Genomic DNA, 26,545 nt, shown 5'->3' on the forward strand with positions numbered 1-26,545 from the left:
CATCTCCATCCTAGAGATGTTTCAGTAGGGAAAAGTCTCCATCGCTATGCTTCAGTGTTGCAGCCGACTTTTTGGGGGCTACTTTGGGCTCCATCCACCTCTCAGTCCAAAATTGTAGCCCCAAAGAATCTGGAGTCTCCAACCATTTGGATAGAGCTGCCAGAACCTACTTCTATATTTATTAATGGGTGAGCAGTGTGGTCGGGCAGTAGGAAAAGCAAGTAGGGTGCCTGGCTGCATAGCTACAGGTATAACAAGCAGCAAGAGGGAGATTGTGATCCCCTTATATGGAGCGCTGATGAGACCACATTTGGAATTACTGTGTTCAGTTCTGGAGACCTCACCTACAAAAAGATATTGACAAAATTGAACGGGTCCAAAGACGGGCTACAAGAATGGTGGAAGGTCTTAAGCATAAAACGTATCAGGAAAGACTTCATGAACTCAATCTGTATAGTCTGGAGGACAGAAGGAAAAGGGGGGACACGATCGAAACATTTAAATATGTCAAAGGGTTAAATAAGGTTCAGGAGGGAAGTGTTTTTAATAGGAAAGTGAATACAAGAACAAGGGGACACAATCTGAAGTTAGTTGGGGGAAAGATCAAAAGCAACGAGAAGATATTATTTTACTGAAAGAGTAGTAGATCCTTGGAACAAACTTCCAGCAGACGTGGTAGATAAATCCACAGTAACGGAATTTAAACATGCCTGGGATAAACATAGGTCCATCCTAAGATAAAATACAGGAAATAGTATGAGGGCAGACTAGATGGACCATGAGGTCTTTTTCTGCCGTCAGACTTCTATGTTTCTACATGTGTGCCCTCTTTCTCTGCCTCTTACCTCTCTCTGTCTCTTGTGTTTCTCCTTCCCAAGGCATGTGAAGTCTTTTTGGTTCATCTCATGGAAGACTCCTACATGTGCACCCTCCATGCCAAGAGGGTCACCCTCCACCCCAGAGACATCCAGTTGGCTCGCCGGATCCGTGGCATTGACCAGGGTTTGGGTTAGTTCCCTTCCCGCCGAGCTGTCCTGGCTGAAGACATAACTTTTGGGGGGCTCCAAAGCTGCAGGGGAAGCACTCTTCAACTGCTTCGGAGGAGGAGGCAACTGAATTTACACACACACACATGCCAGTCCTCAAAATTCCATGGATTGCCCCTAACTCTTGCTGGAATTTTACATCGGTTGACCTCTTCTACCCTCTCCGCACCGCCCTGCTCGGAAGGTGAGCAGAGATGGATCTAAAAGACGAGAGGAGAACGAATGGCCTAATTGCCAGGAAGGAAAAGAGCCATCCAGCCACCTATTTTTAAAGTTCTCCAATCTTGGTTTTAAGTGGTTGCAACGACGAGGACTGAAAACTTGCTTGCTGTTTTAAAGTTTGCCTTGTAATTTTTACACGCCAACTTTTAAAATAAAACCTTTTACCTTACTTGTTCTTCAGTACAGTAGTCCCTCACCTATCGCTGGTGTTACGTTCCAGACCTGGCCGCAATAGGTGAAATCCGCGATGGGGAATTTATTGACTGATAGTACTTATTTAAGTATTTATATTGTAATTGTTTCGTAAGTTTTCATTGTTTTAAGGGTATAAACCCTTCCCACATAGTATTTATTTTAGATACAGTATTTAAATACAGTATTTACAATTTTAGATATTTTTTTTTAAAAAAACCTGCCGATCGAGTTCGGCGGGCTGTTTAAATCTGCCGATCGACTTCCTCAGAAACCCGCGATGAAGTGAAGCCACAGTAGGTGAAGCGCGGTATAGCGAGGGACTACTGTATCCCACTTACTGGGTCATCCTTTTCCCTTCCCTTCAGTCCATCGTGTGATGTTTGTCCGACCTCTTTGGAGAATGCCTTATTTATTTATTCATTCATTCATTCATTCATTCATTCATTCATTCATTCATTCATTCATTCATTCAATTTTTATGCCGCCCTTCTCCTTAGACTCAGGGCGGCTTACAACATGTTAGCAATAGCACTTTTTTAACAGAGCTAGGCTATTGCCCCCACAATCCGGGTCCTCATTCCTGCTGGCTGGGAATTACGGTCTTTGCCATATTTACTTACGCTATCCACCTTTTTTAAATGAAAGAATCTAAACTTCCAACTTCCAAAACCAGCAGCGAAACAGAAATATTTCTGAATTAATTCCTACTTTTTATGCTTCATACACAAACTGCTCTTTTTTCTTTCTGTTATTTTTCCACCACAATGCTACCCTTTGTATTGGCAGTTCTGTGTTAGCAAAAACTTCAGAAGAGAAGGATTTAGGGGTAGTGATTTCTGACAGTCTCAAAATGGGTGAGCAGTGTGGTCGGGGGGTAGGAAAAGCAAGTAGGATGCTTGGCTGCATAGCTAGAGGTATAACAAGCAGGAAGAGGGAGATTGCGATCCCGCTATATAGAATGCTGGTGAGACCACATTTGGAATACTGTGTCCAGTTCTGGAGACCTCACCTACAAAAAGATATCGACAAAATTGAACGGGTCCAAAGACGGGCTACAAGAATGGTGGAAGGTCTTAAGCATAAAACCTATCAGGAAAGACTTAATGAACTCAATCTGTATAGTCTGGAGGACAGAAGGAAAAAGGGGGACATGATCAAAACATTTAAATATGTCAAAGGGTTAAATAAGGTACAGGGGGGAAGTGTTTTTAATAGGAAAGTGAACACAAGAACAAGGAGATACAATCTGAAGCTAGTTGGGGGAAAGATCAAAAGCAACGTGAGAAAATATTATTTTACTGAAAGAGTAGTAGATCCTTGGAACAAACTTCCAGCAGACGTGGCTGGTAAATCCACAGTAACTGAATTTAAACATGCCTGGGATAAACCTATATCCATCATAAGATAAAATACAGGAAATAGTATAAGGGCAGACTAGATGGATCATGAGGTCTTTTTCTGCCATCAGTCTTCTATGTTTCTATTTTTTCTAAACTACAAAAATGAGTAAGTGAAATTACTCAATGCACAATAGAATTGAAGCCTGAACTGTTTCTTCTGGGGATCATTAAAGGAAAATATTATTTAAAAGATTAAATATTTGATTATCCATATTACTACAGCAGCGAGAATTGTACTTGCACATGCTTGGGCAATGTCCACTATACCGACAGAATAGAATAGAATAGAATTTTTTTATTGGCCAAGAGTTATTGGACACACAAGGAATTTCTTTTGGTGCATATACTGCAAGGATGTAATAATCTGGAAAATTTTTGAATGTGCAGAAATGGAGAAACTGATTGTAGCATTAAAAAATAAGGAAGACTCGGAATATTACTCAACTTGGGAAAACTGGTATCAATGGATAGAAAATAAAAATAGGAAATGTATAGATCAAAATAAGACATACATTGTATTTACATATATTTGATCAAATAGGAATATCTGAAAATATTAGAATCGAGTTAAGATTTATGTACTGTCATAACGACGTTGAATTGTTCAATTATTACAGACGTATTTACATCAGAAAAGTATTTGTATATTTTAAATAAATTTTTTTAAAAAAAGATTTATTGCAAATTTAAGCTCTCTGCAAGACTCTGACCAATTAGTGGTCAAGTAAAAAGAGTAAGAAAGATAAGAAAGGCATTCAAGGTGGACTTCATCCAGATCTCTTGCGGGCACGCAGGGATTTGTGATTTATGACACGTTTGACCCCTCTCTTGGACTCAGCCTGGTCCTTTACACTTTTATGGTGTTCAGTAGTTAAAGAAAGCAACATTTTGAAAACTGCCCAATATGTTTTGGGCAACCTTCCAATTATCTGGGTTTGACATCTGTATTTTTATTTTACACTTTTATGGCGTTCTTGTATTTGGCACTGAAAATGCATACAGTGGTCCCTTGGATGGGGTCGCGTGGGCCACCACACTGCTGAGGGCTTTGGTGGTGGCAAAATTGGTGGCGGCGGCAGTAGCAGGAACGCCTGGGCTGCCGGAGCAGCTGAGATGGCCCGTTGGTGGCAAAATTGGCGGCAGCAAAATTGGCGGTGGTGGCGGGCGGCAGTAAGGCTCAGCTTCAAGTGGAGCGTACCAACGCTCCGAGAATTAAAGGGGAGGGATCGGGAGGCTGGGGTGGAAGCAGAGTTTACGGCTTCCTTAAATAAATTTTAAAATAAATGAATAAATTTTAAAATAAATGAATAAATTTTAAAATAAATGAATAAATTTTAAAATAAATGAATAAATTTTAAAATAAATGAATAAATTTTAAAATAAATGAATAAATTTTAAAATAAATGAATACATTTTAAAATAAATGAATACATTTTAAAATAAATGAATACATTTTAAAATAAATGAATACATTTTAAAATAAATGAATACATTTTAAAATAAATGAATACATTTTAAAATAAATGAATACATTTTAAAATAAATGAATACATTTTAAAATAAATGAATACATTTTAAAATAAATAAATACATTTTAAAATAAATAAATAAATACATTTTAAAATAATAAATAAATACATTTTAAAATAATAAATAAATACATTTTAAAATAATAAATAAATACATTTTAAAATAATAAATAAATACATTTTAAAATAATAAATAAATACATTTTAAAATAAATAAATACATTTTAAAATAAATAAATAAAAGTTAAAATAAATAAATAAAAGTTAAAATAAATAAATTTAAAAAATAAAAAAATACCATGGGTTTTCAAATATTTTATTTATTCATTCATTTTTGGAAAAACCTATTTTTTGGTACAGGCTTTTCGCAAAAGTCGGACCTGCGAAAGTCAAGGGACCACTGTATTGTAATTGTTTTTTGAGGTAAGGGTCAGCCATTGAGATGGTACCATGGATGTTTAAACTGTATTATTTATTTTGTCTAAGTGGCCCCGGGACTGTTTGTGGCAGCATTAAAAAATATATTTTAAAAAGTTGTTAAGACTCTAGAAAACAGTCAGAGAAGTGCAAGAAAGATGATTAGAGGGCTGAAGGCTAAAGCAGGAATTGGGTATGATGAATAGAATAGAATAGAACAGAATAGAATAGAATTCTTTATTGGCCAAGTGTGATTGGACACACAAGAGATTTGTCTTTGGTGTACAGTGTTCCCTCGATTTTCGCGGGTTCGAACTTCGCGAATAGCCTATACAGTACCACGGGTTTCCAAAAAATATTAATTAAAAAATACTTCACGGTTTTTTTCCTATACCACCCAATGACGTCATATGTCATCAACAAACTAATAATTTTTGCAAATGAATAACAAAAAAAATAATTATTGTTAATAAATAATTATGTTTATAAATATCAGGATCACTAAGTGTCTTATTCAATGGTGGGTACCAGTAATAATGGTGAGTAAATGGTTGATAAGCGAATGGGAAATGGTAATTTAGGGGTTTAAAGTGTTAAGGGAAGGCTTGTGATACTGTCCATAGCCAAAAATGGTGTATTTACTTCCGCATCTCTACTTTGCGGAAATTCGACTTTCACGGGTGGTCTCGGAACGCATCCCCCGCGAAAATCGAGGGAACACTGTATATGCTTTCAGTGTACATAAAAGAAAAGATACATTTGTCAAGTATCATGAAGTACAACACAATGATTGTCATAGAGGTCGAATAATCAACGAAGAAACAATATTAATATAAATCGTAAGGATACAAGCAACATGTTTCCTTTAAAAGGATTAGGGTTGATTAGGACTAGGGAGCAGTGTTACAATATCTTAAGGGGCTGACAGAGAGAAGAGGGGGTCAACCTCCGGAGAGGGGCGGCAAAATAAATAAATAAATAAACAAACAAACAAAGAAACCTTTTCTCCAAAGCATCTGAAGGACAGGACAAGAACCAATAAATGAAACTAATCAAGGAGAGAAGCAGCCTAGAACTAAGGAGAAATTTCCTAACATTGAGGACAATTAACCAGTGGAACAACTTGCCTCCAGGATTTGTGAATGCTCCATCACTGGAGGTTTTTAAAGAAGAGATTGGACAGCCATTTGTCTGAAATGGTACAGGGTTTCCTGGCTGAGTAGATTTATGTCTGTCTGTCTGTCTGTCTGTCTGTCTGTCTGTCTGTCTGTCTGTATGCATGCATGCATGTATGTATGTGTTGTGGTTGGCTCTGGCCCAGCTCCTGCCCCAGGGAATGGGGAGGTGGATGCAGGGGAAACGTCAACATGTCACAGGCCTGTGTTATTGCTGACAGAATCAGTTCAGAGTTTGGTTTCCTCAGACGAAGAAGAAGGTGGGAGCGACTCGGCAGAGGAGGGCTTGGCACACAGCCCAGGCAGTCAATCTTCCTTATCTTCTATTGCTTCAGATGATGACATTTTGGACCCACACAAGCGCAGAATTATGAGACCAAGTAAGAACATATTACAGGAAATAAGGGAGGCCACCTGTGTTTGGGTGGGGCTCCAGTAATTAGGGCTGCTGCTATAAATAGCAGCATGTGGGTTTGGCCATTGTGGAAGAATATCTGTTCGCAGTTTGTCAGGAATCTTGTATGCTGGACTTTGTTGCTTTTTCACGCCTTTGAAACCAAAGCAGAGCAACATGTGTGTGTGTGTCTCACTTCGTTGGAAGAAAAAAAGGTGTGAAGTTTCTCCACAGCTGCTGGCTAAGTACTTAATGACTGCTTAAGGGAAATTGTACAGACTACCCGGTTGTTTTGGGAAGAGTGCTCTTTGCAATACAAAAAGAGTGCTTAGTTTATTTTGACTTTTGTGATAAAGAACATTGTTTTGAATTTTCAAACGTGTGTGTGTCTGAAATTTGTACCCTTGAAGTTTTGGGAGGCTCCTATCAGAGAGCCCGACAGAACAGTATGTATGTATGTATGTATGTATGTATGTATGTATGTATGTATGTATGTATTTATTTATTTATTTATTTATTTATTTATTAGATTTGTATGCCACCCCTCTCCGTAGACTCGGGGCGGCTAACAACAACAATAAAACAACATATAACAAATCTAATATTTAAAATAACTAAAAACCCTTATTAAAAACCAAACATACACACAAATATACCATGCATAAATTGTATAGGCCTGGGGGGAATGAATATCTCAATCTCCCCCAAGCCTGACGACAGAGGTGGGTTTTAAGGAGCTTATGAAAGGCGAGGAGGGTGGGGGCAATTCTGATCTCTAGAGGGAGCTGATTCCAGAGGGTCAGGGCCGCCAGAGAGAAGGCTCTTCCTCTGGGTCCTGCCAAACGACATTGTTTAGTCGACGGGACCCGGAGAAGGCCAACTCTGTGGGACCTAACTGGTCGCTGGGATTTGTGCGGCAGAAGGCAGTCCCGGAGATATTCTGGTCCGATGCCAGACTATATACCAGAAGACCTCCAAGGTCCTTTCCAAATCTGTCATCATCATCATCATCATAATCATTCATTCATTTGATCAGTCCAGCCTTCCTTTCCCAGTGGAAGAGGACCACCATCTGCCAAGAAAGGCTCAGAAAGGACAGAGTTAAACAGAGACGTCATTTAGGACCTTGGAAACTAACCCCCATCACCCTGTTGTGGAGAATTTCTGCAAAATAACAAATTACAGTGTGGAAATATGTGTCACTTCTGATAAGCTACAAGGCAAAATTCTGGAATGCATCCATCAATATCAAAAACCACAAATGAAATAGAAAACCATAGTGGAATGGGCTATTATAAAACATGAGAGAACTTCTATAATTGGCTAAAAAGAAAAGAAAAGATAAAAGCAAAGAAACTAGAAGTTTCCAAACACTCTTCAAAGGTAGCCCCATGTAGAGAGGATTACAGTAGTCGAACCTCGAGGTGATGAGGGCATGAGTGACTGTGAGCAATGACTCCCGGTCCAAATAGGGCCACAACTGGTGCACCAGGCGAACCTGGGCAAATGCCTCCCTCGCCATAGCCGAAAGATGGTTCTCTAATGTAAGCTGTGGATTGAGGAGGACGCCCAAGTTGTGGACCCTCTCTGAGGGGGTCAGTAGTTCCCCCCACCAGGGTAATGGATGGACAGATGGGATTGTCCTTGGAAGGCAAAACCCACAGCCACTCCGTCTTATCAGGGTTGAGTTTGAGTCTGTTGACACCCATCCAGACCCTAACAGCCTCTAGGCACCGGCAAATCACTTCCGTAGTGAATGGACATATCACTACGTCCAACTCTATCTGTGTAAAGTGTATACGCAGAAAGCACCTCCATTTTGTAAAAAATTGGGCTGTGAACTTGCTTTTGGATTTTTCTCCTTCTAACCGTTCTACATGAAAGAGTTGTTTCATTTGGTCTATTACCATGCCCACCGTAGGGACTGCGGATTCCAGCCAGCATTTTAGTAAACATTTTTTGCTAACTAACAATATAATATGCATTAGTTTAGGTTTATTTATTTATTTATTTATTTATTTTGTTCAATATACAATGAGGGTTTTAGTGGGTATATATCTATATACACATAGTAAAATACATGATGAAGGTTATAGAGGAGATACTCATAGTAAAATATATCTATGAAAGAATAGAAAAGAAGGTATAGTAATAGAACATATCAATGAAAGAATAGAAGAAGAGATATAGGAATAGAAGAAAGGTATAGGAGATACTGCAACCAAAGTATTGGATTTCAGAAAAACAAATTTTAATGCAATGGGGGAATATTTAGAAAATGAATTAAAGGGGAGGGATAAAATGGCAGGAGCGAGCACCCAGTGGACTGTATTAAAAAAGGCCACTGGACTGTATGTAAGACAAATAACTAAAGGTAAAAGGAAGAAGAAACCGCTATGGTTTAGCAATGATGTAAGGGCTATAGTCAATGAAAAAAAGGCTGCCTATAGGAGGTATAAAGAGTCTGGAAGTATAGCTGATAGGGAGGTGTATAAAATGAGACAGAAGGAGGCGAAACAGATAATATATGCTGCTAAAGCCTCAAAAGAGGAAGAAATTGCCAAATCTGTAAAGAAGGGTGATAAAACCTTCTTCAGATATATTAGTGATAAGAAGAAGAAAAACTGCGGCATCATGAAACTTAGTACCGGGAATAATACATGCATTAATGGGAATAAGGAGATCGCTGACCATTTCAATAGCTACTTCTGTTCAGTTTTCTCAAAAGACACCGTACAAAATAATACTATAGAGGGATATAGCATTGCTTCCAGCTGTACGGATTCAGCTCCAGTGATCTTAGAAGCCGATGTCTTAGAAGAACTTGAACGATTAAAGATAAATAAGGCAATGGGTCCAGATGGCATCCACCCCAGAGTTCTTAAAGAACTCAGATCTGTCATTACTACCCCCCTGACTGATTTGTTTAACCAATCCTTGTTAACAGGAGAAGTTCCTGAGGATTGGAGAATGGCCAGTGTTGTGCCTATTCACAAGAAGGGCAGTAGAGAAGAAGCTGGTAACTACAGGCCAGTTATCTTGACATCAGTTGTAGTTAAAATGATGGAGACTCTACTCAAAAAGAGGATAAATCAGCACCTAAAAAACAATAACTTATTGGACCCAAATCAGCATGGCTTTACTGAAGGCAAATCATGTCAGACTAATCTCATTGATTTCTTTGACTATGTCACAAAGGTGTTGGATGAAGGTGGTGCCGTGGATATTGCCTACCTGGACTTCAGCAAAGCCTTTGATACGGTTCCACATAAAGAGCTGATAGATAAATTAGTGAAGATTGGACTTAATCCCTGGATAGTTCAATGGATTTGCAGCTGGCTGAAGCATAGATATCAGAGAGTTATTGTTAATGGCGAGTATTCTGAGCAGAGTCAGGTTACGAGCGGTGTACCACAAGGGTCTGTTCTGGGTCCTATTCTTTTTAATATGTTTGTGAGTGACATAGGGGAAGGTTTGGTAGGGAAAGTTTGCCTATTTGCCGATGACTCTAAAGTGTGCAATAGGGTTGATATTCCTGGAGGGGTCTGTAATATGGTAAATGATTTAGCTTTACTAGATAAATGGTCAAAGCAATGGAAACTGCAGTTTAATGTTTCCAAATGTAAAATAATGCACTTGGATAAAAGGAATCCTCAATCTGAGTATTGTATTGGCAGTTCTGTGTTAGCAAATACTTCAAAAGAAAAGGATTTAGGGGTAATGATTTCTGAACAGTGCAGTCAGGCGGTAGGGAAAGCAAGTAGGATGCTTGGCTGCATAGCTAGAGGTATAACAAGCAGGAAGAGGGAGATTATGATCCCGCTATATAGAATGCTGGTGAGACCACATTTGGAATACTGTGTTCAGTTCTGGAGACCTCACCTACAAAAAGATATTGACAAAATTGAACGGGTCCAAAGACGGGCTACAAGAATGGTGGAAGGTCTTAAGCATAAAACGTATCAGGAAAGACTTAATGAACTCAATCTGTATAGTCTGGAGGACAGAAGGAAAAGGGGGGACATGATCGAAACATTTAAATATATTAAAGGGTTAAATAAGGTCCAGGAGGGAAGTGTTTTTAATAGGAAAGTGAACACAAGAACAAGGGGTCACAATCTGAAGTTAGTTGGGGGAAAGATCAAAAGCAACATGAGAAAATATTATTTTACTGAAAGAGTAGTAGATCCTTGGAACAAACGTCCAGCAGACGTGGTAGATAAATCCACAGTAACTGAATTTAAACATGCCTGGGATAAACATATATCCATCCTCAGATAAAATACAGAAAATAGTATAAGGGCAGACTAGATGGACCATGAGGTCTTTTTCTGCCGTCAGACTTCTATGTTTCTATGTTTCTATATAGGAGAGCAATAGGACAAGGGACGGAAGGCACTCTAGTGCACTTGTACTCGCCCCTTACTGACCTCTTAGGAATCTGGATAGGTCAACCGTAGATAATCTAAGGGTAAAGTGTTGGGGGTTTGGGGATGACACTATGGAGTCCGGTAATGAGTTCCACGCTTCGACAACTTGGTTACTGAAGTCATATTTTTTACAGTCAAGTTTGGAGCGGTTAATATTAAATTTAAATCTGTTGCGTGCTCTTGTGTTGTTGTGGTTGAAGCTGAAGTAGTCGCCGACAGGCAGGACGTTGCAGCATATGATCTTGTGGGCAATACTTAGATCTTGTTTAAGGTGTCTTAGTTTTAAGCTTTCTAGGCCAAGGAAGTCTAGTCTTGTATGGTATTCTGTTTCGAGTGGAGGAGTGAAGGGCTCTTCTGGTGAAGTATCTTTGGACATTTTCAAGGGTGTTAATTTCTGAGATGCGATATGGGTTCCAAACAGATGAGCTGTATTCGAGGATGGGTCTGGCAAAAGTTTACTCAAGGAATCATCATGTCCACAATGGAATAAACATAACTTAGAAGAAAGGTTATTTTCTTTTGTTTCTGGCTTTTTTAAACTTTAATTTTATTTATATTTTTTGCCATTGCGCTTGCATGTGGCGTGGGAGGAAGCAAACCAGCAGCGAGGTAAGTTAGAATCCACCCCTGGCTGAAATCCGTCTCTGAACCCAATCAGGAAAACTCCCCAAAGATACATTTTCTTTTCAATTCCTTCATCTAGATCAGTGTTTCCCAACCTTGGCAACTTGAAGATATTTGGACTTCAACTCCCAGAATCCCCCAGCCAGCATTCGCTGGCTGGGGGATTCTGGGAGTTGAAGTCCAAATATCTTCAAGTTGCCAAGGTTGGGAAACACTGATCTAGATCATTAATAAATATGTTTGCCTGGACTTGGTGTATGTTATCTTACTACTTCGTAGTTAGTAGCTGGGACAGACCACCCTACAGTGGAAAGTGTATGGGGATTTTATAGTATCCTCCCCCTGCCATCCCCACCAAGCCACACCATGCCAAAATGTCACACTCACAAAACCGGCAGTAAAATTTTTTGAAACCTACCACTGGGTAGTTTAGATTGCCATCTGCCCACTGTTCAGGCAGTATGCCTAATAAAGGCTGATGTGTTTAATCTTTAAGATTGTTACCCTTGGATTGCAATGGGAAGGCCCATTCATTGCACAGGACCCATGTTTATTTATTTATTTATTGATTGGATTTGTATGCCGCCCCTCTCCGTGGACTCGGGGCGGCTAACAACAGTGATAAAAACAGAATGTAAAAATCCAATACTAAAACAGCTAAAAACCCTTGTTATAAAACCAAACATACATATACCATGCATAAATTGTAGAAGCCTAGGGGGAAAAGAATATCTTAGTGCCCCCATGCCGGACGGCAGAGGTGGGTTTTGAGGAGCTTACGAAAGGCAAGGAGGGTGGGGGCTGTTCTAATCTCTGGAGGGAGTTGGTTCCAGAGGGCCGGGGCCACCACAGAGAAGGCTCTTCCCCTGGGCCCTGCCAAACGACATTGTTTAGTTGACGGGACCCGGAGAAGGCCCACTCTGTGGGACCTAACTGGTCGCTGGGATTCGTGCGGCAGAAGGCGGTCCCTGAGATAATCTGGCCCGGTGCCATGAAAGGGGTGGGACAGATCTTGAAAAAGAAGTGGGGGAAGCAAAAAATTCAATTCAATTCAATTTATTACATTTGTATGCCGCCCCTCTCTGAAGACTCGGAAAAAGAAACACCCAATCTTCTTTTATGACAAGATGGATCTAACCCTTCGGTGATGAGCAAAACATGATCTCTTTGTTCAGGCTAGAAGATTTCCAAGGTCCCTTCCATCGCCATTATTCTTCCTTATCAGAGGAGAAGACAGGTTCTCAAACCATAAATCTGTCCCAGCTCAAGTATGGGGCCTCCGGCTGGCCTCCAGGTTGACAGTTACATGATGTCAAGGAAAGGAGGGGAAACACCAGCACAATTTTTTTGGCGGTGATGTGATGGGGCCCTCCCCTGCTGTTGTGGAGAAGTAGATTAAGGAAGGATGGGTGGCTTTGAGGAGGGGCAGTCTCTCCTCCTCCTCCTCCTCCATCATCATATGTTGAATAGGCTTGCCTTTAAAGGCAAGGAGCCTCACGTGGCTGGTCTAACAATGCTGTGGCCTGGACTCTTAGTCTTGGTTTTCCTGGCTGTGGCCCTTCTGTGGTGGTTTCAGGGGGCACTGAGATGGAGGAAACAACCCTGGGAGCTCCCGGGGCCTTCACCTTGGCCCTTGGTGGGCAATCTCCACCACTTGCTACATGCCGACCTGCCCGTCCACTTCCTCCAATTAGCCCAGCATTATGGGCCCATCTATCGCCTCCAGTGTGGCAAGAAAGGTACTGTAATTCTTGAGTGTGTTTGGAAGGAGGGGAGAAGAACTCTGCTTTGGGGGATGCTAGGGGTAAATGGGGAGGCACTGGGGGAAATTCAGTCAAAACCTGTGTATTTTTTTTCCTCTTAATATTAGATTTGTTCCATTATAACATTGTTTTTTATTATTGTTGTGAGCCGCCCCGAGTCTTCGGAGAGGGGCGGCATACAAATCTAATAAATTATGATGATGATGATGATGATGATGATGATGATGATGATGATGATGTGTGGAGTTGTTAGCCTTTCAAAAAGTAGTAGCATCGTGTTCCTGATGCTGTTTTGTTTTTGTCGCCGCTTGGGCTTCCGTGTCTGTTCTCCAAACTGCCCTGCAATTTTCGTTCCTAGTTTTCTTCTTAGGTTTTTTTTAAAAAATTCTCTGTAGTCCACTGTTTTACAACAGGGTTTAAATGAGAAATTTCCAGAAATTTCCTCCTTTTTTAGAATCGGATTAGATGATTTCAGATTAATTTCCCTTCTAGGATTTTGGAGGTCTTCTAGCCCAATTCCCCATCTCAAGTGGGAAACTCTATGCTATGAAAATACACTGTTCCAAAAAATAAAGGGAACACTCAAAGAACACATCCTAGATCTGAATGAATGAAATATTCTCATTGAATACTTTGTTCTATACAAAGTTGAATGTGCACAACAGCAGGTGAAATTGGTTGTCAATCAGTGTTGCTTGCTAAGTGGACAGTTTGATGTCACAGAAGTTTGATTTACTTGCAGTTATATTCTGTTGTTTAAGTGTTCCCTTTATTATTATTTTTTGAGCAGTATGTTTATGGACCTCTTGCATCCTGGACATAAATTGTTTCATCTCCTACCTTCAAAACATTGCTATAGAACAGTGATTTTCAACCTTTTTTGAGCTGCGGCACATTTTTTACATATACAAAATCATGGGGCACATTGAGCGGGGGGGGGAGTGGGGGGGCTAAAAAAAGTTTGGACAAAAAAATTATCTCTCTCTTCCTCCCTTTCACTCTATTTCTCTCCCTCTTTCTCTCCCTCTTTCTCTCTCTTCCTTCCTTCCTTCCTCTCTCCATCCCTTTCTTTCTCCCTTCCTTCCTCTCTTTTTTGCTCTTTCTATCTCTCCCTCCTTCCCTGCCTTTCTTTCTCTCTCTCTCTTTTTTTCTCTCTCTCTCTTGTTTTCTTTCTCTCTCTCTCGCTTTCTTTCTCTCTTTCTCTCTCTTGCTGAGCTTCGCGGCACACCTGACCATGTCTCGCGGCACACTAGTGTGCCCCGGCACACTGGTTGAAAAACACTGCTATAGAACACTACACACCTAGACACTAAACACAGTTTTTCCCTGAATGCCATCACTCTGCTAAACAAATAATTCCCTCACCACTGTCAAACTATTCACTAAGGCTGCATTACTATTAGTTTTCTCATCATTCCTATCATCCTTTTCCTCCCACTTATGACTTTAACTTGTTGCTTGTATCCTTACGATTTATATTAATATTGGTTGTTTCCTGATTGCTTCATTGAACCCTATGACAATCTTTAAGTGTTGTCCTTCATGGTTCTTGACAAATGTATCTTTTCTTTTATGTACACTGAGAGTATATGCACTAAAGACAAATTCCTTGTGTGTCCAATCACACTTGGCCAATAAAGAATTCTATTCTATTCTATTCTTTCAGATAAGTGACTGTCCAATCTTTTTTAAAAAAAAAACCCTCTAGTGATGAAGCATGGATTCTGTAAATAAGAATTTTCCAAAGTGGTGAACCCTTTCTTTCCTTTTTAATTTATATTTATTTATTTATTGTGCCTGCTGCCAAAGTGAGTCTGGACGGGTAATGATCTAGGAAAAAATATTGATACAAAATATTGACTTTTGCAAAGCCTTCGACTCAGTGGTTCACGACAAATTACTCCTAAAACTCAAATCCTATGGCATCTCAGGATTCCTCCTTAATTGGATTACTGCATTCCTGACAAATAGGCAACAAGTTGTCAAAATTGGAAGCGCCATTTCCACCCCCATCCCTGTCAAAAGTGGTGTTCCCCAGTGCAGTGTATTAGGTCCTACTCTTTTCATTCTCTTCATCAACGACCTCTGCAATCATATCACAAGCAACTGTGTTTTTTCGCCAACGATATAAAACTTTTCAACACCACGGACAACACATCTACTGTCCAAAAAGACCTCGACTTTGTCTCAGATTGGTCTAACACCTGGCAACTTCAAATATCAACCAACAAATGTTCTACCCTCCACATCAGCAAAAAGAATCCAAACCTCATATATAAACTGAATAAACAAAATCTCACAGCCAACCCACATTCAGTAAAAGACCTTGGAACACTAATATCAAATGACCTAAGTGCCAAAGCCCACTGCAACAATATTGCCAAAAAGGCTTCTAGAGTTGTTAACCTGATCCTACGCAGCTTCTGCTCCGGCAATCTCACACTACTCACCAGAGCCTACAAAACTTTTGCCAGACCAATCCTTGAATACAGTTCATCTGTCTGGAACCCATACCACATCTCGGACATCAACACTCTAGAAAATGTCCAAAGATACTTCACCAGAAGAGCCCTTCACTCCTCTACTCAAAACAGAATGCCCTATGAAAGCAGACTATCAATCCTAGGTCTAGAAAGCTTAGAACTACAACGCCTAAAACACGATCTAAGTATTGCCCACAAAATCATATGCTGCAACGTCCTGCCTGTCAATGACTACTTCCGCTTCAACCGCAACAACACAAGAGCACGCAACCAATTCAAACTTAATATTGACTGTAAAAAATATGACTTTAGCAATCGAATTGTTGAAGCGTGGAACTCATTACCGGACTCAGTAGTGTCAACCCCTAACCCCCAACATTTCTCCCTTAGACTATCCACAATTGACCTCTCCAGGTTCCTAAGACGTCAGTAAGGGGCGTACATAAGTGCATTAGCCTGCCATTCGTCCCCTGTCCAATTGTCTCTCCTTATTTCATATCTCATATATCTTTTCTTCCTTTCATATATCTTCTCCTCTACTTTTATATCTTTTCTTTATATATAATACTTCATGTCTATCCTCTTCAATATGTATTGTGTATTGGACTAAATAAACAAATAAACAAACAAACAAACAAACAAACAAATAAATAAAAAGAATTATAAATATGTTTGTTCTGAATGAAGAACTGGATGGCTTGGAGTTGTCACCAGAATCATTTGTCAGCTTTAGAAGTTATCTTTAGAGCTTAGAAGTTAAAGATAAAAGTTACCTTAAGAAGAGAAGAGAGGGAAACACAGGTGACAAATTTTGGGATGTATAAAAGCAAGCTAAGAGGTAGGAAGCAGATTTCACCTAAATATGGAGAGAAACTTCCTAAAAATCTAAGAATGACTAACTAATCCCTTTACTGGAGCTATTTAGAGACTGCGAAGTCGGTGCTTTGAGCTGGCCTGTTTTACTGTACAACAGCTTTTATCTCAATGGGAGCAGGAAGGCCTCTTTGATGCTGTGTATTAAGGAACTAGAAATACCTATGATTAAAATTACTAATTCTTTAAATTAATGCATGAACAATGTGGATTCCGGTGAGAATCAGTTCTGTATATAGATTTGAACTTTAATAACTTGCAATTTGCAAATTCATTATCTTTCCTTCCTCCTTGCATGCCTGCCTGGCTCCCCTTTCTTTCTTTCTTTCTTTCTTTCTTTCTTTCTTTCTTTCTTTCTTTCTTTCTTCCTTCCTTCCTTCCTTCTTTCTTTCCTTCCTTCCTTCCTTTCTTTTGCTTGCCCTTCCTTCCTTCCTTTCTTTCTTTTGCTTGCCCTTCCTTCCTTTCTTTCTTTTGCTTGCCCTTCCTTCCTTCCTTCCTTTCTTTTGCTTGCCCTTCCTTCCTTCCTTCCTTCCTTTTGCTTGCATTTCCTTCCTTCCTTCCTTCCTTTCTTTTGCTTGCCCTTCCTTCCTTCCTTCCTTTCTTTTGCTTGCCCTTCCTTCCTTCCTTCCTTTCTTTTGCTTGCCCTTCCTTCCTTCCTTCCTTCCTTCCTTCCTTCCTTCCTTTCTTTTGCTTGCCCTTCCTTCCTTCCTTCCTTTCTTTTGCTTGCACTTCCTTCCTTCCTTCCTTCCTTCCTTCCTTCCTTCCTTCCTTTCTTTCTTTTGCTTGCCCTTTCTTTCTTTATTTCTTCCTTCCTTCCTCTCTTCCCTCCCTCCCTTTCTCTCTCTCTCTCTTTCTTTTCTTTTCTATTTTTTTCTTTTCTTCTGTTCTTAACTGGCTTCCCCATTGACTTCGCTTGTCAGAAGGTTGCAAAAAGTGATCATGTGACCTCAGGACACTGCATGCATCATAAATACGTGCCCCTTGCCAAGCTTCTGAATTTTAATCATGTGACTACAGGGATGCTGCAATGGTCATGCGAAAAATCCTCATAAGTCACTTTTTTCAGTGCTGTAGTAATTTTGAACGAATGGTTATAAGTTGAGGACTTCCTGTACTAATGGAAGAAGTCTGTTCTAAGACTGAGCTAATTGATGTTTGGGAGTTTTGAGGACTACCTTTGAAAGAAAAATATTTTAAGTGCTCTTCTTTTTCCGTCTTTCAGTTGTGGTTGTGCTGAACAGCGCCGAATTAATTCGGGAGGCTTTGATGAGGAAATGGTCTGACTTCGCTGGACGGCCTCATAACTTTTCAGGTAATGAGTTTTTCGGATTGTTGATGAGTCTGATAGTGAACTGAGACCAAATTGTGGCTTGGGAGCCATTTTGTTAGCTAACTTCAGGGAGAGGAAGGCTCACACATTGCACAGAAATAAGATTTGCTTGATTGTGGGGAGAAAGCCTACACGCTCATAAATCATCCTTACAAGCCACCAGGGTTGGATTCACACCGCATAGGTAGTCCTCGACTTACAACAGTCACTGAGGTCTGAATTATGATTGTAAGTCATGGCAGTCATTAAATGGGGTGATTGTTTGCAGCAGTTTTTAAGTGAACTTTTTTTCCCCAATAGGTGTTTTTTGCTGGAAACTGGAAGTAAACACCAGAAACTGGCAAAAAAATGTCAAAAATCATGGTTACATAACTGCGAGATGCTGCAAATAGCTATAAATGCCAGTTTGATTTAGCGATTAAGACACTGGGCAAGAAAGCAGGGGATGATGAGTTCAAGTCATACCTTAGTCATAAAAGACAACTGGGTGATTTGGACCAGGCACTCTGCCTCAACACAACCCATTTCCCAGGGTTGTTGTTGTGGGAAAAATAGGAGAAGGAAGATGCCTATGTCAGCCCAGGAGTGTCAAACTGGTGGCCCACGGGCCAGATGTTTCACACCAAGGCCATGTCCACCCAGCTCTATGAAAGGAAAAAAGTCAGGATATGTCACATGACAGCCCCATGATGCCGTGTGTTTGAAATCTGTGCATTAGCCATTGGAGTTATTTCTGAAAAATAATTAAAGGTGGGATGTATATAAATAATAATAAATAAATGTGAGCCGGTTTTCAAATGCCCAAAATGTGATCACATGACTGGGGGATATTATTAAAGTTTGCTGCAAAATCAAAACCAGAAGCACACACAGATGACTGATTCAGCTGGATTCATAAACTTCTTTTTAAATATAGTAATAGATGATAGAGAGGTGTATAAAATAAGACAGAAGGAGGCGAAACAGATAATTTAAGCTGCTAAAGCCTCAAAAGAGGAAGAAATTGCCAAATCTGTAAAGAAGGGGGATAAAATCTTCTTCAGATATATTAATGATAAGAAGAAGAAAAACTGTGGCATAACTAAGCTTAGTACCGGGAATAATACATGCATTGATGGGAATAAGGAGATCGCTGACCATTTCAATAGCGACTTCTGTTCGGTTTTCTCAAAAGACACCTTACAAAATAATACTATAGGGGGATATAGCATTGCTTCCAGCTGTACGGATTCAGCTCCAGTGATCTTAGAAGCCGATGTCTTAGAAGAACTTGAACGATTAAAGATAAATAAGGCAATGGGTCCAGATGGCATCCACCCCAGAGTTCTTAAAGAACTCAGATCTGTCATTGCTACCCCCCTGACTGATTTGTTTAACCAATCCCTGTTAATAGGAGATGTTCCTGAGGATTGGAGAATGGCCAGTGTTGTGCCTATCCACCAGAAGGGCAGTAGAGAAGAAGCTGGTAACTACAGGCCAGTTAGCTTGACATCAGTTATAGTTAAAATGATGGAGACTCTACTCAAAAAGAGGATGAATCAGCACCTAAAAAACAATAACTTATTGGACCCAAATCAGCATGGCTTTACTGAAGGCAAATCATGTCAGACTAAACTCATTGATTTCTTTGACTATGTCACAAAGGTGTTGGATCAAGGTGGTGCCATGGATATTGCCTATCTGGACTTCAGCAAAGCCTTTGATACGGTTCCACATAAAGAGCTGATAGATAAATTAGTGAAGATTGGACTTAATCCCTGGATAGTTCAATGGATTTCAAGCTGGCGAGTATTCTGAGCAGAGACAGGTTACAAGCAGTGTGCCACAAGAGTCTGTTCTGGGTCCTATTCTTTTTAATATGTTTGTGAGTGACATAGGGGAAGGTCTGGTAGGGAAGGTTTGCCTATTTGCCGATGACTCTAAAGTGTGCAATAGGGTTGATATTCCTGGAGGGGTCTGTAATATGGTAAATGATTTAGCTTTACTAGATAAATGGTCAAAGCAATGGAAACTGCAGTTTAATGTTTCCAAATGTAAAATAATGCACTTGGGGAAAAGGAATCCTCAATCTGAGTATTGTATTGGCAGTTCTGTGTTAGCAAATACTTCAGAAGAGAAGGATTTAGGGGTAGTGATTTCTGACAGTCTCAAAATGGGTGAGCAGTGTGGTCGGGCGGTAGGAAAAGCAAGTAGGATGCTTGGCTGCATAGCTAGAGGTATAACAAGCAGGAAGATGGAGATTGTGATCCTCTTATATAGAGCGCTGGTGAGACCACATTTGGAGTACTGTGTTCAGTTCTGGAGACCTCATCTACAAAAAGATATTGACAAAATTGAACGGGTCCAAAGACGGGCTACAAGAATGGTGGAAGGTCTTCAGCATAAAACGTATCAGGAAAGACTTAATGAACTCAATCTGTATAGTCTGGAGGGCAGAAGGAAAAGGGGGGACATGATCGAAACATTTAAATATGTCAAAGTGTTAAATAAGGTTCAGGAGGGAAGTGTTTTTAATAGGAAAGTGAACACAAGAACAAGGGGACACAATCTGAAGTTAGTTGGGGGAAAGATCAAAGGCAACATGAGAAAATATTATTTTACTGAAAGAGTAGTAGATCCTTGGAACAAACTTCCAGCAGACGTGGTTGGTAAATCCACAGTAACTGAATTTAAACATGCCTGGGATAAACATAGATCCATTGTAAGATAAAATACAGGAAATAGTATAAGGGCAGACTAGATGGACCCTGAGGTCTTTTTCTGCCGTCAGTCTTCTATGCTTCTATGTTTCTATGAATTTACAATACCATTAGCAGAGTTCTTCCTCAAGCAGTTACAGGCAGCATAGAACTCACCCCATTGAGTACCTCTGGCAACCTTCAGGTCCACAAGACCAACTTCTTAACTACTAGGCCACCACACTTTCCCGCCCCATTCAATCTTGGGGGGAACATATTATTCTTACACCCTTCGCTTGAGGATGCCCAATCAATATCAGCAGAGTTTGAGAGGACGATTTCCCCCAAGCTTTGGGCATCTGTTACCTCCTGTAGGCAGACCTTTTGCCATTTCTGTACATCTTTCTCCTTGAAGGCTATTTCTAACCTCTCCTTCCTACCTCTCTTCCCCAGCCCACTTGATTTCTAAGGGAGGCAAAGACCTCTCGCTGGGGAACTATACACCGACGTGGCGCTTACAACGCAAACTCGCTCACATGGCCTTCCAGCGTTGCCTGCGAGGAGACATGGAGAAGATCGTGCAGGACCAGGCTCAACACCTCTCCAAGGTGACCTTGCAAAGGAAAGAGGAAGTCCATGCATCTGAAAGTTGAGGCCAAAGATGCTGGTGTAGAATCTATTTTTAATTTTTTTTAAAAAATGTGGTGTGTGTAAAAATGCATTCAGTTTCATAATTTTTTTTGCGTGTATCCAGTAATGGGCAGCCAAAATTTTTACTGCCACACTGTGGGTGTGGCTTATTTTGTGGGTGTGGCTTGATGGTCATGTGACTGGATAGGAGTGGCTTTCCAGCCATGTGACCAGATGGGAGTGGCTTGAACAATCATCATCGTTCAAGTGAACTGTTATTGCCGCACGATGTCTTTTCATCTCAGCTGTGGGTCGAGTGCAGGCTTCATGAGGGGAAAAATAAGGGTTTTTAAATTGTTTTAAATTGTTTTAGTATTAGTTTTAGTATTGGATTTACATGATGTTTTATATTATTGTTGTTAGCCGCCCCGAGTCTACGGAGAGGGGCGGCATACAAATCCAATAAATAAAATAAATAAATAAAAAAGACCGCAGCCTAGACTGCATGGCTCTCCTGGCCTTGGGAGGTGGCCACGTGAGGCTGGAGGGGAGCCGGGCAGGAGAGAGGGAAGCTCGTCCGACACCAGGAAGGAGGAAAGAGGAAAAAAGCAAGGAGCACAGATGCAGCTGCAGCAGGGGAAAAAAGGAGAGCCGAGCTAAGACCAGTAATCCAGGAAGTTACTGCCGCCGGTCAGCTGGAGCTGTACATGTAGCTTCATTTCCGCTGGTGGAACTACATTCCACCCCATCCTGCCTGCTGCCCACCCCTGTGTGTATCTTACCTACAGTGATCATACATCCCTAATTATGCAGGCATTTCTTGTTTAACAACCAATTGTTTTACCTACAGGGGTGTCAAATTCAAGGCCCATTGAGGTTCTTAGATCTGGCCCTTGGGGCCACCGTGTAAATAATGAAGGGCTGGCCTGCGGTGCCTCTGCCAGCAAAAATAGAGCTCAAAAGGGCCATGTGCAGACTGGGTTTTGCGGGCCGGCAGGGGTGGGGTGTTGGGTGGGGGAAAGTGGGATGGTTCCTCACAAGTGGACAGTAAGCGCAGGCAACTTCATTTGCACAAGTTGCATGTGCAAGAGTTTTCCACTTTCTTATATGGAGTGCAGGTCTGCTGTCGGCACACGTGATAATGGGCACGCTCACTGGCCATTTCCACAGCCCGGTTGAAAACCCTTCACAGCCCACTAGTTGTTGTGTGTGTTCCCTGTCAGTATTTAGAATTGTCAGATTCAGAAGACGGAGATGATGTAGAAGCTGTCAATTACCCTGATTTAAGAGATGTGGGAGAAGCTAGCAAGGAAAGTGAAACACAACAGCCATCTGACGAAAGTTTGATAGTGCGAGTTTAGAAGACAGTCCTTGGTTAAACCCAAAGTTTAGAAGGTTCCAGAAAAGAAAGGAAGAAATTGGGGGAAGAGGTTTTAATATGCTATTTTAGAATGTGTAAATTAATTAATTAATTAATTTACATAACTTCTAGAATTTAACGGAAGAGACGAATGCTTTCTTCAAAGTGATAGAAAACCAAGATGGTGATTTATGTTGTCTCTCCGAATAAGTTAGTTTTTCTATTGCATGATAAACTGCTTTTTAACAGCTTGAACCTGACTCAGAGATAAGAAGATGTTTTGAAGTAGACAGCTTGTTAATTAGAAAGATTTATAACTTTGTAATTTAGTCTATAAGAGTTGAATGCATTTTTTCCATGCTAGAGCTGTAACTACGAGATCCAAAGTGGAAGGAATAAAATAAATGTTATTTTGAAAATTACCAGCCTGTAAAGCTCTTAATATTGGAACAATCAGCCTGACTACAGCCCAGGTTTAGAACACTAGTGTGCCATGGTCCACAACTGATCTAAGGCATATTTCTCTCTTGTGATTCAACAGGTTTTCCACAGTTACAATGGACAGCCTGTGGATGTGGCCCACATCTTTTCTCGGCATTCTTGTGCAGTCATCTCCACCTTGATATTTGGGGCAGCGGTGAGTCTTCCGACCTGCTGTGTAACTGCTCTGTTTTCCCGTGGATTGTCTTCTCCAAGCTAACTCTGTCTTTTCCTCCATCGTAGGACATTTCCACCATCGAAGAAATGCATAACTGCATGACCGAGCTGGTTGAATATTGGAGCTCTGCTTCTGTCCAGATTCTTGATTTTCTTCCCATCTTCAGGGTGAGAACTGGTTGAGAGGGCTTTTTTGAGGTACCTTCAGATCAGACTTGCAGATCTAAAACGGACATGCAACATCTTAGATTGGAGCCAGAGGCATCTCCGAGTCCTTGGAGAGAGGCGACATATAAACCAAACTAAACCAAACCAAAAAATAAATTTATTTATTTATTTATTTATTTATTTATTTATTTATTTATTTATTTATTTATTTATTTATTTATTTATTTATTTATTTTTTAGATTTGTTTGCCGCCCCTCTCCGCAGACTCGGGGCGGCTAACAACAATATAAAAAGACAATGTAAACAAATCTAATATTAAAAACAATCTAAAAACCCCCAATTTAAAGAACCACTCATACATACAAACATACCATGTATAAATTCTATAAGCCTAGGGAGAAGGGAGAAAAAATTTTCAATTCCCACATGCCTGACAACAGAGGTGGGTTTTAAGGAGCTTGTGAAAGCCAAGGAGGGTGGGGGCAACTGTGATATCTGGGGGGAGCTGGTTCCAGAGGGTCGGGGCCGCCACAGAGAAGGCTTTTCTCCTGGGTCCCGCCAAACGACATTGCTTAGTCGACAGGACCCGGAGAAGGCCAACTCTGTGGGACCTAACTGGTCGCTGGGATTCATGCGGCAGAAGGCGGTCCCGGAAATAATCTGGTTCGATGCCATGAAGGGCTTTATAGGCCATAACCAACACTTTGAATTGTGACCGGAAATTGATCGACAACCAATGCAGACTGCGGAGTGTTGGTGTAATATGGGCATACCTAGGGAAGCCCATAATTGCTCTCGCAGCTGCATTCTGCACGATCTGAAGTTTCCGAACACTTTTCAAAGGTAGCCCCATGTAGAGAGCATTACAGTAGTCAAAACTTGAGGTGATGAGGGCATGAGTGACTGTGAGCAGTGAGTCCCGGTCCAGATAGGACCGCAACTGGTGCACCAGGCGAACCTGGGCAAACGTCCCCCTCGCCACAGCTGAAAGATGGTTTTCTAATGTGAGCTGTGGATCGAGGAGGACACCCACGTTGCGGACCATCTCTGAAGGGGTCAATAATCCCCCCCCCCCAGGGTTATGGACGGATAGATGGAATTGTCCCTGGGAGGCAGGACCCATAGCCACTCCGTCTTATCCGGGTTGTGTTTGAGTCTGTTGACACCCTTCCAGGCCCCAACAGCCTCCAGGCACCGGCACATCACTTCCACTGCTTCGTTGACTGGACATGGGGTGGAGATGTATAACTGGGTATCATCCGCATACTGATGATACCTCACTCCATGCCCCTGGATGATTTCACTTGTGTGTGTGTGTGTGTGTGTGTGTGTGTGTGTATCACATGTTTTTGCTGAATTTTTAAAATTAAGGGAGACTAGGATAGTGCTATTTCGGCCTTGTTCTGGCCTCAGCAGCTAGCCGAAATAGCGCTATCCTAGTCTCCCTTAATTTTAAAAATTCAGCAAAAACGTGATACATACAGAATATAGTTTGTCAGCTATGAATAAATTAACTGCCTTGAAATGGCCCTGGGTTGGGCCTAGAGGCAAAAAAGACCTGATACTTTTACATCCACATATAAAAAGGGGAAGTACTATTAGGTACTTTATTGTACATCAGAGGCAGTGGTAGGTTCCTATTGCTGCGATCCGGTGCACCACTCTGTTAGTGGCCTGCTGATTGCACAATTTTGGTGTGGCAACTCCAGTCTGTCTTTGCCGATCCGTGCCCACCGCCATGTTTTTTGTATAATTTTCTGCGAATTTGGCTCTCCGAGCATACACAGGAGGAAATTTTTCCCTCTGCACATGCACAGAAGCAAAATGGCACTGGGGATGTGTGCAAGCATAGAAAGTGTGCATGTGAGTGAAACATCGTGATGCGCCCACAGCGTACCAGTAGGAAAAGGTAAAGAACCCACCCCTGATCAGAGATCTTCAAATTTGGCAACTTTAAGACTTGTGGACTTCAACTCCCAGAATTCTCCAGCCAGCTGTGCTATATTATGCTATGCTATGCTATGCTATGCTATGCTATGCTAAGGATATTGTAGCAGATGATTTTATGAGCTATGCTTAGGTTGTGTCAAAAGTGACGTAGTTCTAAGCTTTCTAAGCCTAGGATTTCAAGTCTAGTTGTGTAAGATATTCTGTTGCGTGTAGAGGAGTGGAGGGTTCTTCCCGTAAAGTATCTCTGGATACTTTCTAAATTATTTATGTCCGAAATGCGGTGTGGGTTCCAGACAGATGAGCTATATTCAAGGATTGGTCTGGTGAAAGTTTTGTATGCTCTGGTTAGTAGTGTGATATTACCAGAGAAGAATCTACATAAGATTAGGTTAATAACACTTGAAGACTTTTTGGCAATGTTGTTGCAGTGGGCTTAGTCACTTTGGTCATTTGATACGAGTATTCCAAGGTCTTTTACAGAGTGAAGCTTGTCTGCAAGGTCTTGTTTGTTCAGCTTGTATTTGGTGTTCTGATTCTTTTTGCCAATGTGTAGGAGAGAGCATTTGTTGGTTGAAATTTGGAGTTGCCAGATGTTTGACCATTCTGAAACAAAGTCAAGATCTTTTTGGAGGGTAGCAGTGTTATCGGTGGTGTTGAAGAGTTTTACATCATCAGCAAAGAGAATGCAGTTGCTTTTAATGTCATTTATATAGAGTATGAAGAGTGTTGGTCCTAATTCACTGCCTTGGGGTACGCTGCTGTTAACAGGAACAGGATTAGATAGGGTGCTTCCTATTTTGACCACGTTATCTGTTTGATAAGAGTACAGTTATCCAGTCATGTAGGGGTCCAGAGATGCCGTAGGATTTCAGTTTTACTAGTAGTGAACCACTGAGTCAAAGGCTTTACAGAAGTCTATGTAAATTGCATCTATTGATTTGCCCTGATCAAGATGTATGGTCCATATGTTTTTGGAGTGTAGGAGTTGGAGATAACAGGATAATTTTTTTATGAAACCAAATTGTTTGTTATAGAGAGTTGGTTGTTACTTTCTAGGTGGAGGGTAATGGATTGGTTTATGATTGATTCCATGACTTTGCATGTATTTGTATTTATTTATTAGATTTGTATGCCGCCCCTCTCCGTAGACTTGGGGCGGCTATGTGATGCAGCATAGAGAGATTGGCCTGTAGTTTTCTACTAGACTGGGATCTCCTTTT

General features: G+C 40.8%; 2 protein-coding genes across 2 annotated transcripts in view; both read left to right on the forward strand.

Annotated features, from left to right (window-relative positions):
* Positions 1–1,437, forward strand: part of LOC139163072 (histone H3-like centromeric protein A) — a 28,479-nt gene extending 27,042 nt beyond the window's left edge. The window contains exon 6 of the mRNA XM_070744018.1: positions 879–1,437. Within this exon, the coding sequence (XP_070600119.1) occupies positions 879–1,013 (135 nt within the window). The 3' untranslated portion in view covers positions 1,014–1,437. The remainder of the gene's footprint in view (positions 1–878) is intronic.
* Positions 1,438–12,930: 11,493 nt separating this feature from the next.
* Positions 12,931–26,545, forward strand: part of LOC139159272 (steroid 21-hydroxylase-like) — a 23,229-nt gene continuing 9,614 nt past the window's right edge. Inside the window, exons 1-5 of the mRNA XM_070736606.1 lie at positions 12,931–13,171; positions 17,774–17,863; positions 21,013–21,167; positions 23,091–23,186; positions 23,273–23,374. Coding sequence (XP_070592707.1) covers positions 12,946–13,171; positions 17,774–17,863; positions 21,013–21,167; positions 23,091–23,186; positions 23,273–23,374 — 669 coding nt within the window. The 5' untranslated portion in view covers positions 12,931–12,945. The remainder of the gene's footprint in view (positions 13,172–17,773; positions 17,864–21,012; positions 21,168–23,090; positions 23,187–23,272; positions 23,375–26,545) is intronic.

Source organism: Erythrolamprus reginae, chromosome 2 (assembly GCF_031021105.1).
Source record: "Erythrolamprus reginae isolate rEryReg1 chromosome 2, rEryReg1.hap1, whole genome shotgun sequence".
Lineage (NCBI taxonomy): Eukaryota > Metazoa > Chordata > Lepidosauria > Squamata > Dipsadidae > Erythrolamprus > Erythrolamprus reginae.